Source organism: Nomascus leucogenys, chromosome 4 (assembly GCF_006542625.1).
Source record: "Nomascus leucogenys isolate Asia chromosome 4, Asia_NLE_v1, whole genome shotgun sequence".
In the NCBI taxonomy this organism is placed as follows: Eukaryota; Metazoa; Chordata; class Mammalia; order Primates; family Hylobatidae; genus Nomascus; species Nomascus leucogenys.
In genome coordinates, this window is record NC_044384.1 from 149,772,310 (window position 1) to 149,790,628 (window position 18,319).

Here is an 18,319-nt window from a genome sequence, read left to right on the forward strand (position 1 = left end):
AGGATGGGGGCGTTCCCGGGTGAGGAAGCGGCTAGGGGGGGTCGGTGGGGGCCAAGGTGGGGGACCAGGTGACGGGGTAGCCTGGGGTGAGGACGTCGTTCAGTAGAACAGTGAGCGGCGAGGGTCTCGCCGGGGCGGTGGCGGGGACCACACTGGGAGGAGGGGGCCGGGGTTGACCTTTCTGTGGGGGATGGGATTCGGAGCCCCGTCGAATTTGGGGGTGGGTCTGGTCCTGGGGAAGGTTTGGGGGCGGGCCCGGTCCTGAGGAAGGCTCGGGGCTGGCCTGGTTCTGGCGATGGTTTGGGGGCGGGCCGGGTCTTGGGTAGGGTTTGGGGCGGGCCTGGTGGGGAGGGGGCGGGCCTAGTTCTGGGGGGCGCCCCGCCCGCCGCCTAGCCCCGCCCGGCCCACTGGGCCCGCGTCCCGCAGGAGCGGCAGGCAGAGCGTCCGGCTGCCGGGAGGGACGCGGACCAACAGCCCGACGCACGGACAGAGGGACGCCGGAACCCGCCCGACCATGTGGAAGCTGGGCCGGGGCCGGGTGCTGCTGGACGAGCCCCCCGAGGAGGAGGACGGCCTGCGTGGGGGGCCGCCACCGGCAGCCTCCGCCGCCCAGGCGCAGGTGAGGGGGTGCGCAGGTGGGGAGTGCTAGTAGGCCGGGGGCGCGCAGGTAGAGGGCGAGGGCGGGCGGCGCGCAGGTGGAGGTGCGGGTAGTTGGGGGCACAGTTTGGGCGGGCAGGTGAGGTTGGGGCCGCGTAGCTCCGGGGTGCGGCCCGCTAAGTGCCCGAGTGCTGAGTCGGAGAACTTGACCCTAGGCTGGTCCTGGGCTGAGTTGCCGCTGTGGTCCGCGTGGACCTACTCCCGGCTTTACTGGCCAGGGCTGCCGGCGTTCTCGCCGCTTGCAGGGGGCCCAGTGACCCCTACACGTGTTACTCGGGGCGCAGTCCCAGGAGAGCGGGGACGTAGGGCGCGCACCCCACGGCGCGGGCGTCGTGGGCCCGGGACGCAGAGGTCCACGTCGGGTGCTCGCGTCCCGGGTGGAGCTGGGGGAGCAGGCCTGAATCATCGCGCACCCGGACGGCCTCCTCGCGGACACTAAGCAGCTTTGGACGACCGTAGCCCAATGTTAAGTGGGCTAAATGTTTGTTTGCGTAACAAGTATTTTCTTAAATCCTTGATTTTTCTGAAGGAAGCCGGCAGAAGTCCTTTATACCGAAAACTGAAAGGCCTTTGCCTGACGAGTGTAGAGATATGTTTGGTATGTCTAGAATTTTTTAATTGAAAGGGCTCCCAGGTGGGCCCTGTGTGCCTTAGATGTGCCCTCCCCCACCGCCCCTCCCGCCTCCCTTTTTCCATTGCAGTGCTCTTTTTCATGTACAATGAAATTTAGGTCAGAAATCCAGCTTTCTGGATCATAAAATATCTCTTTCTGTAAAACGTGTGGCAATGTCCTCCTGATGCTGTTAAGGCCGAATGGAAGCTAAGGATTTATACCTTTCTTCCGAGGACTTGGAAATAGTTTCTGAGCAGAAGAGTTTCTCTGAGAGTCTGGAGTTGTTTCTTCTTGATAGACATTTCCTATGAAAGTTAAATTCCGTTCCTAACTCATGGAAAATGGAGCCGGTTCTGTTGAGCGCTTAAATATGGTTACTATCTGAACTTGTCTGAGAAATTTCTTTTAGGTAGCGTTAGTGCTTACCTACCCTTTTTTTTTAAATTTCAGAATGTTATAGTTACTCTAAACAACTCTCTTCTTGAATGTAATGATGAGAATTTATATGTGGCTACCGAGTTAACTGCAGAAGCTATAAATAACTAATGTTGGTCAAAGATGAGCCATATTATTGTTTCTGGGTAGAGCCTTGAGAATTTTGAACTGAGTCTTCCTATGTTCTCCCATTTTTCTTAATGAATCCTGAAACCCACTTTTTTTTGTTAAGTTTTTATTTTTTATTTTGAGACAGGGTCTTGCTCTGTTTACTAGGCTGGAGTGCAGTGGTGCAGTCTCGGCTCACTACGCCTCAACCTGCCCTGGCTGTTTGAGTGATTCGCCTCCCTCAGCCTCTGTAGTAGCTGGGACTACAAGTGCGCACCACCTCACCTGGCTAATTTAAAAAAACCGTTTTTGTGGAAATGGGGTCTTGTTATGTTGTCCAGGCAGATCTGGAACTCCTGGGCTCAAGTGATGAGCCCACCTCACCCTCCCAAATTATAGGGTGACAGGCGTAAGTCACCACACCTGGCCTTAAGTTCTTATTTTGAAAAATTTCTAATATGCAGAAAAGTAGAAGAATAGGAGATTCTTCCTCGTATCCTCCACCTAGATTCATTCGCTGGCAGTGCCTAAGTTAAAGCTCCTTTTCTGATTTTCTCTTTACAGAATTGTCATCTGTATATATATATATATTTTTTTTTTGTGGTGGAGTTTGGCTCTTGTCGCCCTGGGTGGGGTGCAATGGCGTGATCTCAGCTCACCGCAACCTCCCAGGTTCAAGTGATTCTCCTGCCTCAGCCTCCTGAGTGGCTGGGATTACAAGCATGTGTCACCACGCCTGACTAATTTTGTATTTTTAGTAGAGACGGGGTTGTCCATGTTGGTCAGGCTGGTCTCGAACTCCTGACCTCAGGTGATCTGCCCTCCTCGGCCGCCTGAAGTGCTGGGATTACAGGCGTGAGCCACCACGCCTGGCCTGTTATCTATACGTCTAAAGTGTGTGTTGGTTTTGGGGGGGGAAACTTTAATAGACTTTATTTTTCAGGTATCCAGTTTTAAGTGCCCAGCAAAATTGAGGAGAAAGTACAGAGAGTTCTCATGGATCCCCAGCCCCTCACTATCACCACCCCCCACAGAGTGGTGCGTTTGTTAACAATCTGTGGACCTACACGGGCTCATGTTCCTCACCTGGGAGGGCTCACTCGTGCATTCTATGGTTTGGACAAATGTGTACTGACGTGTGCCCACCATTATAGTGTCACACACAGGAGTTTTTCTGCCCTAGAGACCCTGTGTGTGCCCTCCCTCCCCCGAACCCCTGGCAACCATTGATCTTTGTACTGTCCCCATAGTTTTCCAGAATGTCATTTGGTTGCATTCACAGTGTGTAGCCTTTTCAGGTAGGCTTCTCACACTTAGAAAGATGCATTTAAGGTTCCTGCATTTCTTTTCATGGCTTGTAGCTCATTTCTTTTTATCACTGAATAGTATTCCACTGTCTGGGTGTACCACAGTTTATCCCTTCACCCTCTGGAGGGCATGTTGGTTGCTTTCACGTTTTGGCAATTATGAATATACATCAGTTTATTCATAGACCTGCTGTAAACATCAGGTGCAGGTTTTTGTGTGAATGTAAGCTTTCAACTTACTTGGGTAAATACCTAGGAGCCTGATTGCCGGATTGCATGGTGAGAGTGTTTAGTTTTATAAGAAACCGCCAAACTATCTTCCAAAGTGGCTGCACCAGTTTGCACTCCCATGGGCAATGAATGAGATTTCCTTTTGCTCCACCTCCTTGCCAGCATTTGGTGCTGTCAGTATCTAGATTTTGTCCATCCTAGTAGGTGTGTGGTGCTTTTTCTTTGTCTTGAATTGCGCTTCCCTGATAAATGACATGAGCATCTTTTCAGACGCGTACTTGTCATCTGTGTCCCTTTTTTGGTGAGGTGTCTGTTTAGATCTTTCGCCGCATTTTTTAGTTAGGTGGTTTGATTTCTCATTGTTGAGTTTTAAGAGTTCTTTGTATGTTTTGGATACTAGTCCTTTATATGTATGTGTTTTATAAAGATTTTCTCCCAATCTGTGGCTTCACATTCTCTTGACAGTGTCTTTTTCAGAGTGGAAGTTTTTAATTTTAATGAAGCTTCACTATGAATTATTTGTTTCATGGATGTGCCTTTGGTATTATATTGAAAAAGCCATCACTGTACCCAAGGTTTTCCCAGTTATCTGCTAGTTGTGAATTTTGACTGTGGTTTTTATGTTACTTTATTAAGGGTATCCAAAGTTTGTGTTGAAAAACATCACTATGTAAAAATAGAGAAAATTTGTGTTAATTATGACAGGTTAGTCATATTCTAAATTTAGTTAATTTCTTCAAGAGGACTGATCTTTATTGCAAAGCTAACTTAGAGTTAAGACAAGTTAGAATTAAATTTAAATTAAATTAGAAGTAAATTTTGAAATTCATGAAAAGTCATAAAACTTCTGCCTACAAAATTTTAAAGTTGAGAGAAGTAGGAATTAATATGCAAATAGGATTTAATGAATCTGTTAAATTCAGTCATGTTAGAAGTTCTCAATTCTGTTTCATTCTTAGTCTTTTGTCCTACCCTCCAAATCTGTCAGTCAGTGTGATATTGAATGTGCAGGTTGAGAGCACATTCTGCTTGATTCTAGAAAGGCATTCAGTTTGCAATCATATCTGTCCTGTTGCCTTTCTTGAACATCAGGTTACACAGCTTTTTTTTTTTTTTTTTTTTTTTAGTGAAAAAGTAGATAATGTTAGGTTCCAATAAATTTGAAATGTGAAGCATTCAAAATTATTTAGATGTAAAGGACACTTAACTATTACTAAAATAATTTTAACATTTTAGAAAATAAACCTCTCTGAGCATTTTTTTAGCCTATGGGCCCTTTTTTTGGTCATAAATACACATCTATTTTGTATTAACATATAACCACAAGGTTTATAAGGAGAATCATTCATTGCAATCCTTCAACAGAAAAACACAAGTTTTAATGAATCTAATGTTACTTGAAGAAAAACTGCTAATGGATATGGTAAAATATTTCTGCTAATGCATATGGTAAAATATTTCTTGAGATTGTTAGGTCTTAACTTCTTCAAAGTTTCTAATGGGAAACATTGTTAAGCTCTTTTGTGTATCTGTCCATGACATATTTATGCAGATACATAAGTGTGTGTTCAGAAGCAAAGATTTGCTGTCTCACTGTTCACATTTTTCTGTACCTTGGGTTGTTCCCTTCATAATATGTGTCTCATGGAGTGCTTCCCATTTCAGTACTGCTAGCTGGAAAAAATCCATTTTAAGGCTGTGTGATACTAAATGATACTAAATTTCTGTGACAAAATTTATTTCATTGGGCTTCTTACGGTGGATATAAAGGTTGCTGAGCCGTTTTCTAACCTCTGCCCCTCAAAGTTTTATGCAAATAATAGAGAAAGAAGTGCAGAGAACTGTTCAACATGGGTGGTTTAGATGGGTCTAACACGGACAGTGTAGAAGAGTTCATCAATTGCCTCTAAACTGGATTGCGTAGGGATTTGGCTAGCCTTAACTATTGGGTTTCTAAACAAAAGTCAGAATTTTTGACATATTTTTACTTACAAATTTAAAAGGCTTACACGTATTCCGTAGACATTGCAAAGAAAAAAGACATCAAGGACTGTTTCAGGTGTTTTAAAATCATGCTTGGAGATGGGGAGAGCCAAAGAATAGTGAATCTTAGTTTAGATGACACAAAGTCACGCTTTTATGGCACTGTGAGGCTCTGTGACGTTTGCTTTAGTGGTGTCTGGGAAGAAAGAAGTGGAGTAAACTCAATAGCTGGTGTTGACGATCGCTCTGAAATCCACAAAAGGCCTGATGTTCTGCTGGAGGGCAGGTATGTGGGGAGGCAGAGGCCTTTCTCTCTCTGTTTGTATAGCTAACATGTTGTTACTGTTTTCCATTATTTCTCTTTAAAAATAAAGCTCTTTTCTTACGCAGACATGAACCTGCGGTGAACACCTTCACACCTGCCTTTTCCCATTTGCAGTAAGTTGTAGCCCTTACCAGTAGATGAAGAGGTTCCGCATTCTTTCATCTGTATTTGTGTGTTAAATGTTGCACAGTCATCCTAGTTCATTCAGGCCACTGTAACAGAATAGGATAAACTGGGCAGCTTCAACAACAAACATTTATTTCTTCAGTTCCAGAGGCTGGAAGTTTTAAATCAGGGTGCTTCGTTCTTGGTGAGGGGCTGCTTCCTGGTTTGCAGAGGGCACTGCCTTCACACTACATCCTCTCAAGGCAGAGGGAGCTCCATCTTCTTACCCCCATATTAGGACACTCATCCCATCGTGGGGGCCCCACCCTCACGCCTCCCATCTCACCCCGATCACCTCTTAGATGTCCACCTGCACATGCCATCACATGAGGGGATGTGAGTTCTGGGGACGCAAACATTCAGTCCACAGCAATTGCATTTCCTTACATGGATATACAGGATTTTAAATACAAATTTGAAAAACGAGTCCCCTATTGATGCCTTTAGGGGGTTATTTCTAGTCTCTTTCTATTACAGGCCTGCAGGATAGTTATTTCACGTGTCTAGAAGTGGAGCTGTCCAAGGATGCCTGCATTTGTGGTTTTGATGGATGTCTCCAAATTGCCCTCGGAAAGAGGCGGTCCTGGTTTACACTCCAACCAGTAGCATATGTGAATGTTTCTCACCAGTGTGGTGTGATGCACATGTCTTCAAGATTTTAGATCTGATGGGGACAAAAGTTGCCTCTTAATGTGATTTTAATTTGCCTTTCTCTTATTTATATTCGATAGCTTCGTAGATGTTCACAAGCCTAATGAAGACTTCTAAAGACTTCTCCGCCAGTCCCATTACCATGTCATTGAATGTATGGAACTGTAGTCAAGATAACTGTATTTGCATGAAAATACAGTTGGGTAGTTTAGATTTGGACTTGGTTTCTGGTTAGCCTTGATTGAATCTACACCCTGTCTCTGCCTTTTGTTAAGCCACTTGACATAGCCAAGTGTCAGTTTTGTTTTTTAGCTGTAAAATTGGGATAAATAGAGCTATCACTAGTGTTTATTGAGGTGGTGCTTAGCCCTTGTTTATAAGTTCTTGATATGAGTTGGTGCCACCATCTGACACATGGGCACAAAGTAGGAGGGACCAGGAAGGCCACACAGCTGCCAACAGACTCTATCTGTCCCAGCTTTAGTCTGGACCTCGCTTTTGTCCTGCCCAGCCTCAGTAGAAGTCCCTGCAGTGAGAACCTCCTCACCCTTGATGTCTGATTGAGTTCCTCATCCCCTGGCCTTGATGTCTGAGTTCTTGGCCCACCTGTAGCAAGAATCCCCCACCCTTGATGTCTTCTCTTGGTCACTTTCCATCCCGAGACCCCTTTGTGGTTGGCTGCAAATCACAGCTGTCTTTGCCTGTTGGGAGCTGAAGCAAACCTCTCTCCTCTATTGAGATAGCCTCTGTTTTAACAATACTGCAGAAGCTTTTTATCAGTGGTGAAAGGTTGCAGACATTTTGTTTTAAAAACAAAACCTGTTCCCAACCAAGAAAACTTAACAATATAGAAAGAGATAAAATAATTTTATTATGAAGGAGCCTTACTAGGATGGGACACATCATAGGCACAGATTGTGAAGATGAAAGAAATCTTACTCTTTTATATAGCCAAGTAGGTACAACCCATTGTATTCATGTTTTCAAGATAAAATTGCTAAATTTATCCTGTCTTTACAGGAAGGCAGGATCTGCAACTTGGAGTCAGGTGACAGCTGAAGTTAGGCCCGTCTCCTCTGGGAAATGTCCTCTTCTGTTTCAGGTAGTTGTGAGACCGATAGGAGGCTAATTTAGCATTCGACTTTAAAGGAGTCATAATTCTCAAACCCTGGCGAATTCTTACTTGTTTACAAGCCCAATGAAGACTTCCAAAAACCTCGTAGTCCCCATGGCCAGTATGTGCAAACCAGGCTGTCCTGCCCCTGAGATGAATAGAAAAAGTGAAAAGTAAATGAAATCATCCATATCCAGCTGTTAATATTTTTCTCTGGCAAACAGACTTACTAAAAGAAGAAAAAGTAGGTCTTCTTATTAATTAATAGAAATGGTTAATGCTTTTTACTGACTTCGGATTTGGCTTTCTGGTATCCCTCGCTCTGGAATGTGCTCATTGCCTGAGTTGATGTGGACAGTGGGGTGTGGTGCAGGCAGGAGGGTCCTGGGACAGCCGCATTCAAGCACTTCTCACTTGTGCGACAGGCATTGGACATCACGAACCTCTCTGGAGGACCATCTCATCCTAGGCTGAATGCTCACTGCTGTGTCCCCAAGGCCAGGCAGGGAGCCAGCCCAGGAAGGGAGCCAGGCCCATGTGGGGCTCAGCAGTGCCCCTGAGAGGAGTGTACCTGGTGTGAGGTTTCCACATTACGGCACCCTATGGGAGCTGCAGAATTGAGTCAGGGTGGGAACTCTGGAGTCTGGAGTGGGGAGCAGGGATTCTCCAGCCTTAGGGGAGCTGATCTCGATGCAGATTCATTCTTGGGTAAACAGATGTTTGTAGGGTTAGTCTAACTGGACTCTCACATGAGCTGAGTCAGATACTCAGTCAGCAGAAGCACTTGAGTCAAGTCTCTGTGGGTGATTACTTGAGAGGGAGCAGGAAGGGTCAGTTATGATATTACAGAAGGGAAGGAGGATCCTGGGCGCTGCTTCTGCGCTCCGGATTCAGCTGGCTCCTCTTAACTGATGCTTGGGTAGCTCCTGCCCGTGGAACAGAGAGGAGCTTTCCTCCACTGAGACAAAGCAAAACATTTTCTCGTGGCCACATTAAAAGTTTTAATTCAATATTTAAAATTCGATATATTCAGCATATTACATCAATAGATAATCAATACAAAATTTGTTATTGAGATCCTTTACATTTTTTCATACTCTCATATCTATGTGTATTTTACATTTACCAGCACAAGATATTAATAAATATGTATCAGTTTGTATGCCAAGTTTTCTTCAGAAATACTTGATCAGTATTTAGAGTTTATAAAATGTACGGGTGAAAAAATAGGTTGCTTTCTCTGAGTTGTTCCAAACATACTTAAAAGTTTTCCAGTAACTGAAATGGAATGTTTTTAACTTCAAATTTGAATAATTAAGAACTCGTTTTGACTAGCCCTATTTAAGGTCCTCAGTAGTGTTTTTAAGTGAATGCCAACTGATTTGGAAAGCACAGCTCTAGAATCTTCTCCGAGACTCAGATCAGCTCACTAAAGACGGTGGTGGATTCTTCTACTTGCTTGGGCCTGTGGAACTCCTCAAGCCATTAGCTAGGTAAACTCCAGGTGTCTTGACTGTGTCCTTTTAGTAAGCCACTGAAGGGTAGAATGATGAGGGCTTAAATATCTGCCTGTCAGCTCTTAGCATTTTACTCTGTATAATCTTCACCTGTAAGTGTTAATAATAGGTTGAAATTTTTATTCCTGAGAGTTTAAAACCCTAATTGATAAGATGTACTTTTACTGATTTTTGCGAGGGCTTAAGGTGGCATGACTTAGAATGTCTAAAAGCTGCTATTCTTATCCTTAGAGTTAGGCTGTGGGTTTCACTTTGTGAGTCAGTCACTGTATTGAAAACTGAATGTCACTGAATGTGGAGCCCAGCTTGCTCACCCAGGGCTGGTGGGCTCCACCCCTACACTCAGACCTGCCTCTGGTGGGCTCCACCCCTCCCCCCCCCCCCCCCCTACACTCAACCTGCCTCTGGTGGGCCCACCCCTACACTCAGACCTGCCTCTGGTGGGCTCCACCCCTACACTCAGACCTGCCTCTGGTGGGCCCACCCCTACACTCAGACCTGCCTCTGGTGGGCCACCCTACACCAACCCCTCACCACACTCAGACCTGCCTCTGGTGGGCTCCACCCCTACACTCACAGTGGGCTCCACCCCTACACTCAGACCTGCCTCAGGTGGGCTCACCCCTACACTCAGACCTGCCTCAGGTGGGCCCACCCCTACACTCAGACCTGCCTCGGTGGGCTCCACCCCTACACTCAACCTGCCTCGGTGGGCCCACCCCTACACTCAGACCTGCCTCAGGTGGGCTCCACCCCTACACTCAGACCTGCCTCAGGTGGGCCCACCCCTACACTCAGACCTGCCTCAGGTGGGCTCCACCCCTACACTCAGACCTGCCTCAGGTGGGCCCACCCCTACACTCAGACCTGCCTCAGGTGGGCTCCACCCCTACACTCAGACCTGTGGCCCACCCCTCCTCAGGTGGGCTCCACCCCTACACTCAGACCTGCCTCAGGTGGGCTCCACCCCTACACTCAGACCTGCCTCAGGTGGGCTCACCCCTACACTCAGACCTGCCTCAGGTGGGCTCCACCCCTACACTCAGACCTGCCTCTGGTGGGCACTTGTCCATACGGTGGGAGGCCCTGCAGTCTGTCTTCTGCTTTTTGAAGATCGCCTGTTGGGAGGAATGGGCGACTTGGCTTTATGTCTGCATTTGGGGAGTGGTTGTACGTGTGGGGCTCATCAGCCTTGCCCTAGGAGTTAAAAGCCAAAGAAGCTCAAGAGGATTTTACCTGTTATTTCAGAGTGAGCCAAGATGCAGTCCACGGACCAGGGACACTTCTTTTTTTTTCCTGTCTGCTCAGGGCAGGGAGGTCGTTTTATGTTCGTTTTATCTGATCCTTCACCCCACGGTAGCTGGGGTTCTGTCTTGGTGCTGTATGTAACCAGGCGAACCACAATTTCTGCCTGAGGAGTTCTGTGGGGGTTGCTGTGAGGGAAGACTGCCTGCTGTCACCTTGGCTTTGTCTAGAAATGGTTGGACCCATGAGCTAGGGTGGTGCAGCTGCTCCCAAAGACTTGGGAACCAGGCGAGTGTGTGGACAACCCGCAGACCAGTTTGAATCCAAGGAGAGGCCTTGGGGGCTGTGGGTGTGGCTTTTTTCAAGATGTTAATAAATGCGTATTAAAACCATGATGTAGCTTTATAATCTTTCAGATGGAAGTACTATATTCTGTACAAAAACATAAACTAAATGGCAGATAATAGTTCTAGTGTTTGAAAGATAACGAGTCCTTTTATGACGGCTGCTGTTGTGTGCAGAGAATGGAATGCTTTTTACTCAGAACGCGTTGTGTCGTTTTTAGAGCATGTCTTGGTTTGGAGGATAGAATCCTGGATGATGATATTGGTGCCTGCCATGTGCTGGGCATTGGAGTGAGTGCTTTACAGCTGTTACAGCTTCTCACAATAGTCCAAAAAGTAGTTACAGTTCATCTTCATTATTTGTAGATTCCATATTTGAAAATTCAGCTACTTGCTAAAATTTATTTGTAATCTGCAAATCAGTACTCACAGTGCCTTCAAAGTCGTCCATAACTTGCAGAGCAGCAAACACTCACCATCACCCAGCGAGTTCCTTCCCAGCTGAGGCATGTGTCTTTCGTGCAGTCTATTGAGAACTACCTTTTTTTTTACATGTTTGTGCTTGCGTATGATTTCACTGTTTTTCACAGCCCTCAAGTGTAGTGCTGAAGCACTGGCTAGTGTTCCCAAGCACAAGAAAGCTGTGGCACTCCCTACGGAGGGAGCACCTGTGTTAGAGATGGCTCAAGCATGAGTTACAGGGCTGGTGACTGAGAGTTCGGTGTGAATGAATCAACAGCAGGTATTAAATCAGGCATCTTTAAACAAATGCATGTAAAACAAGGTCGTGCATTGTTGATGAAAAGTTGTTATCAGAGGTTCGCAGGAACCCTAGGCTTGTGTTTCCCTTAACAGCAATAATTCAGTATTTGCTTATTGACTGTGGCAACTTTATACAACATAACTACTGTGAATAATAAGATTAAACTGTATTTTGTATTCGATGATCTTAGAGAAGTTAAATAACTTGTGTAAAGTTACAACTTTGTAAATAATTTGTGTTAGTAGCCACCAGTAGGAATTTTAATCCAAGTTTCTCTGGGTTTATATTCTTTGTTGAATTCTCTTACCTTATAGGTTATGATAAATTTGTGATACCATTTTTCTTCATTTTCCAATTTTTTTATATTAAATAACTAGGGCTTCAACAATCAGTGCCTTTTGAAAGCACTGATAAAATTGTGGTTTGGCCCAGTTTCCAATACAGTAAACATCACAGTATACTTTTAATTTTTGTCATGCCTTAGTTTTGTATTAAAGAGTTTCTTGATAAAAGTCTTACTATGGGAGATAAACAGTTCTCGGTAAATTAGCAAGTGAGAAGCGCTAGAACATTGCGAGAAAAGAGAACCGGTGTACATCCGCCTTCCGTCTACTTTGTATCCTTCCCTTTTTACTTCATGATCGGGGGAGGGGGATAGAAAATGAAGCAGTTGAACTGACACAGGAGGGCTGTACAGGGGAGAACTGGGAAAATCCCATTGAGGAGTGGAGGCTTCATTTCTTAGCTGAATGTTGAAGAATTCTGAATAACACCTTAGTTGTATTTTGTAAAGATTACCTGTCTAAGGAGGAGGGGTTGGGGGCAAGATGCCGATGAAACAGCTGGGGTTCTAGTCAGGGAGGTCAGCTGTGAAATGAGAACCTGAGTTTCAGATGGAAGATTTGTCAGGACAGGTAGGGAAAGGTGAGCTTGCCAAAGAGTGCTGATCAGACTTGGTGCCTTTGGATGTGAAGATGAAGGCAGAAAAGCAGCTGCAGGTGAAAGTTTTGAGCTAGGGTGGTCAGGAGAAGGGCGTGCCCTGAGAGTCCCAAGGAAGTCCCTGGGGTGGCCTGGCTGTGGGAGCAGCCCAGTGAGGCTGTGATGGATGTGCTGGCTTTGAAATGATATCTACTGTCCAGAGTTGAGGAGCCCAGCAGTGACATGGGGTCGGAAGGGAGAGGCTTACGTGCTTCTGGCTTGTGACACTGTCAAAAATGTACAAGAACCTGGTTCTCCATTTCAGAACTCATAATTTGGTTGATAAGTGGTTGAGACCAGGAAGAACAAAGGAGACAGCATGGTGCTAGAAAAGCCTGTCTCAGGTGGTCTGGAGGCAGGCCTGGGTTCCAGCGCTGGTACTCATTTTGGGACTTTGGGGCAAATGAGTTCCTCTCTCCAGACTTCCTGTTTAAGTGAGGGCTCTAGAGCAGGAGTCAGCAAACTTTTACTGTAAAGGAACAGATAGTAACTGGTTTAGGCTTTGTGGGCCATGCAGTGTCAGAACCACTCAGCTCTGCAGTTGCAGGTGAAAGCAGCCGTAGGCAACATGTAAATGAACGAATGTGGCTGTGTTCCAGTATAACTTTATTTACAAACACAGGACGTTATTTGCTGACCCTTAGTTTAGACTAAAGGATCTTTGAAATCTCTTCTGACTGTAAGGTAACTTATTAGAGTTTGTGATCAGCATTTGTTGTGATTAAGGGTAAAAATAGGAAGTCTTAATGCTAAACTCAGAAATAAATAGCACAGTCATGAAGCTGACTTATATTCTTCCTGAACTTCCATTTTATTAGCAAGTGTGCATTTGTATAGGTTTAAGCGCTTTTGCATAAATGATCTTATTTGGTCCTTATCCTATGATAAAATGAACAAGACGATATTGAAGGAGAAGACATTTAGAACAGTTGTGATTGTATTCATGGTCCTCACCCTAGCAGAGTGTAGAAGCTAGAAGAGCTGGAGTGCATTTCTGTAGACAGCAAGAACTGTGTGATGGGTTCATCATCTTGCTAGGGAGCCTGGGGGCTAATATGTGCCCTTCGGAGACAGAATGCAGGTTTTCCCCAGTAGCAGGTTTCAGTGGGTGCATGGCTGCCCCAGAGCCTGAAGTCCCAGCTTCCATCACCCTGCAGGGCTCATGACTGGGTGCTGGCCACATGTGAGCAGATGCAACACAGGCACCGTTCTGGATGTGTCCTGCTGCCCCTCTTTCTCCTTCACAGAGGTTAGTGGAAGTGGTGCACTCTCTTTCACCCTGTGGATGAGAGCAGTGTCCAGAGGTGGCAGAGGAATTACAGGCAAGAACCTGGATTTCTGACACTGTTGAGCACCTAACTGTTCTGGACTTAGGAGAAAAAGAAATATAAACCACATCTTTTGTTTGTTTTGTTCTGCTATAGCAGCAAAGTGTATCACAGCCAGGAGATTTTATTATGCAACCACCACAGGGCCCACTGTTTGTCAGAGTACTGCTTCAAATCCCCCCATTCCTGTCCCAATTTCTTAAACCATAAAATATTAGGTTGACATAATACGTGGTGTGATTTAATGTTTTCTTCTAACTACTTAATCTCCTTTTAGCTATTCTTTGCCGGATATTTGGCTATGGTTAATACTAAGCTTGTTGACTGAAGATGATTAATATTTCAAAATAAAGTTTTATAGTGATATTTTTAAAAAATGAAATTTTGTCCCCACAGTATAACTCAGACATTTGTTTGATGTGGAAAGAAGTTATGCCAAGAAATTTTAGAGAAAAGACAGTCTGTAACTGTGATTAAGGATGGCATCCTTACGCCTTTTCATTTTTGTCATAGATTAAAAAAAAGTGTCCGTATGTGTGGTTTCTTCTGACACCAACCAATTCTTCAGTACCAGCTGGGTGTCCTACAATTCAGTTTCTTCTGACATTCCCTTCCCAGAATTAGCACAGACCCTATGGATTAAGGAGTCATTCCCACAAGACTGCACCCACTTCAGATGCCAGATACCAACAGGTGCCCAATTCGCCATAAGTCTCTTAGGCCACTCCACATAAAATGTCTGATGTCAGCACAATGGTGGAGTGGAAAGCTCTAGACCTTGTTCCCCCACAGGATCTGAGTGACAACAATATAGAGTCCAAAAGGATGTATGAGAATTACAGAAACCAGTTTAGAAGTCACAGTACCCCAGGCAAGCTCAAAGCCAAGAACAGCTGCATTGAAGTAGGAAAAAAAAAAAAAAGCCATTTAATTTCACTTGCCTTTCCCTGAAGGTGGCATAGCTTGGCATGATTGGTAGTAAACACCCAACTCTCCACCGGCTGGAAAGTGAAGAATGGAAGTCTACCGTTCTGAATTTTGGGGGGTCACCTGATGGACTGGTTTCTGTCTCACCTGACTCAGTGCTGACCGGGAACTGGCATACTTTGGATGCCTAGGGGCTTCAGAGAAAAAAGAGTTAACTGGCTTTTTGCAGCATCAGAGACTCAGCAGTGCTGCAGATGGAGGTCGCGACAGCTCAGCACAGTCAGGAGAGCATGTGGTTCTTGGCTTATCCCTTGGGCAGGAATGGGAAGAGTGGAAAGTGCATTTAACATTCTGGCTTTTCAGGGGGCTGCCCAAGAGACTGGTTCCTGTTTTGCCTGACTCAGAGTGCTGATAGAACCAAGCATATGTTGGATGTCTGGGGGCTGCTGAGAACAAGTGAGAGCTCCACAGCCTGTTGCCCTGCCAGACAACTTGCAGTGCCACAGACAAGCACCAGAGGGATCGAGAGATTACAAGCAACTGAAAAGAAAGTGGCACACCTCTCTAACTGGGACATTACATGTACAAGCCCAGAGAAGATTCATCCCCAGAAAACGTTTGAGAGGCCCCAGAATCTCTAGCTGAGCTGATTGGTGAAGGTCTTCTCCTGTACCCAGCCAGTCCATAAAGACTGGGAGAGGTGGCTGTTTTTTTCAGATGCCCCAAATCCCAGCAAAAAATAATGAGACATATGAAGAAACAGAGAAACATGGCACAATTAATGGAACAAAATAAATCTCCAGAATTTGACCCTAGAGAAATAGAGATAAATTAATTATCTGAGAAAGAATTCAAAATGATCATCTTAAAGAAGCTCAGTATGCTGAGAGAACAGAGATAACCAAATGAAATCAGAAAAAAATGCAATAACAAGAATATCAACAGCAAGACAGAACTATAAAAAAGGAACCAAACAAATTCTGGATTTGAGAAGTAACTGAATTGAAAAATTAACTAGAGGGATTAAAAAGCAGACCCAATCATGCAGAAGAAAGAATTGGCAAACTCAACAGCTCATTTAAATTGATCACATCAGAAAAATGAAAAGTAAAGCCTAAGGGATTTATGGCACACCACTGAGTGGACCAGTATACATTATAGAATTCCCAAAAGGAGAAAAGGGAGTAGAGAGCTTATTTGGATAAAGAGTGGTGCAAAACATCCCAAATATGAGGAAGAAAATGGACATCCAGATTTAAGAATCTCGAAGGACTCCATGTAGATGAAACCAAAGAAAGGGTAAAGAAGCCCACACTGTGAAAGATTTTAATCAAATTGCCAAAAGTCAGTGGTAGAGAATTTTGAAAGAAGAAAGAGAAAAGCGACTTGTCATATAACAAGGGAGCTCCCATAAGATTATCAGCAGATTTGTCAGCAGAAACATTACAGTACAAAACGGAGTGGGCTGATACAGTTCAGGTGCTGTTAAAAATAAAAATACACCCAGCCAGCCAAGAATACTATAGCTGGCAAAACCATCTTTCAAAAATGAAGAAGAAATAAAGACCTTCCCAGATAAACAAAAGCCAAAGAAGTTCATCGCCACTAGATCTACCTTATAAGAAATGCTAAAGAGATTCTTTGAAGTTGAAGTGAAAGGATGCTAAACAGCAATATAAAAAGCTCATGAAAAAGCTCTCTGGTAAAGGGAAATATGTGGACAAAAACAGAATCGTACAATACTGTAATGGTGGTGAGTAAACAACTTTAAATTCTGTTATAGAATTAGATAAAAGCATAAAAATAACTAAAACTGTGTTAATAGATATAAAATATATGATTTGGTTTTTTAAATTTAAATTTTTAATTTTCATGGGATCATAGTAGGTATATATATTTAGGGGATGTGATGGTTAATACTGAGTGTCAACTTGATTGGATTGAAGGATGCAAAGTATTGATCCTGGGATATGTCTATGAGGGTGTTGCCAAAGGAAGTTAACATTTGAATCCGTGGGCTGGGAAGGGCAGACCCACCGTTAATCTAGGTGGGCACCATCTAATCAGCTGCCAGCACAGCCAGGATATAAAGCAGACAGAAAAACATAAAAAGGCTAGACTGGCCTAGCCTCCCAGCCTAAATCTTTTTTTGTTGTTGTTTTTGTTTTTGTTTTTTTTTTCTTTTTTTGAGATGGAATCTAGCTCTCTCACCCAGGCTGGAGTGCAGTGGCGCGATCTCGGCTCACTGCAAGCTCCGCCTCCCGGGTTCACGCCATTCTCTTGCCTCAGCCTCTGCGAGTAGCTGGGACTACAGGCGCCCACCACCACGCCCGGCTAATTTTTTTGTACTTTTTAGTAGAGACGGGGTTTCACCATGGTCTGGATCTCCTGACCTTGTGATCCACCTGCCTCGGCCTCCCAAAGTGTTGGGATTACAAGCGTGAGCCACTGCGCCCGGCCCAGCATACATCTTTCTCCTGTGCTGGATGCTTCCTGCCCTCAAACATCAGACTCCCAAGTTCTTCAGCTTTGTGACTCGGACTGGCTTCCTTGCTCCTCAGCTTGCAGACATCCTGTTGTGGGACCTTGTGATTGTGTGAGTTAATACTACTTAATAAACTCCCCTTTTTATATATATATACACACACACACATATATATATACACACACACACACACGCATATATATACACACACATATATATACACACATATACACACACACACACACGTGTGTATGTATATCCTATTCTTTTCCTCTAGAGAACCCTGACTGGTACAGGGGTACATGAGATTTTGATACAGGCATATAATACATAATAATCACATTGGAGTAAATGAGGTATCCATCACCATGCATTTATCCTTTGTGTTACAAACAATCCCATTATACTCTTATTTTTTAAAAGTATAATTATTTAATATTATTGGCTATAGTCGTCCTGTTGTGCTATCAAATACTAGGTCTTATGCTAACTATATGTTTGTACCCATTAACCATGCTCCCTTCTCCACCAACTCTGCCCTTGGCACTACCTTTCCCAGCCTCTGGTAACCATCCTTCTATGCTCTTATCTACATGAATTCAGTTGTTTTAATTTTTAGCTCCCACAAATAAGTGAGAACATGCAAAGTTTGTCTTTCTTTGCCTGGCTTATGTTATTTCACTTAACATAATGACCTCCAGTTCCATTCATGTTGTTGCACGTTACAGCATCTTGTTCTTTTTATGACTGAATAGTATTCCATTGTATACATGTACCACATTTTCTTTATCCATTTATCTGTTGATGGATACTTAGGTTGATTCCAAATCTTGGCTATTGTGAATGGTGCTGCAATATACATTGGAAGCGCAGATATCTCTTTGATATACTCATTTCCTTTCTTTTGGGTCTATACCTGGCTGTGGGATTGCTGGTTCCTATGGTAGTTCTATTTTTAGTGTTTTGATTAACCTCCAAACTGTTCTACATAGTGGCTGTACTATTTTACGTTCCCACCAACAGTGTATAAGGGTTTACTTTTCTCCACATCCTCATGAGCATTTGTTATTGCCTGTCTTTTGGATAAAAGCCATTTTAACTGATGTGAGTGATACCTCATTGTAGTTTTGACTTGCATTCCTC

At 44.4% G+C, this 18,319-nt stretch overlaps 1 protein-coding gene across 1 annotated transcript in view; it reads left to right on the plus strand.

Annotated features, from left to right (window-relative positions):
• The first annotated feature begins 271 nt into the window (after positions 1-271).
• The window catches only part of TDRP (testis development related protein), a 64,508-nt gene continuing 46,460 nt past the window's right edge, over positions 272-18,319 (plus strand). Inside the window, exon 1 of the mRNA XM_030812425.1 lies at positions 272-619. Within this exon, the coding sequence (XP_030668285.1) occupies positions 515-619 (105 nt within the window). The 5' untranslated portion in view covers positions 272-514. The remainder of the gene's footprint in view (positions 620-18,319) is intronic.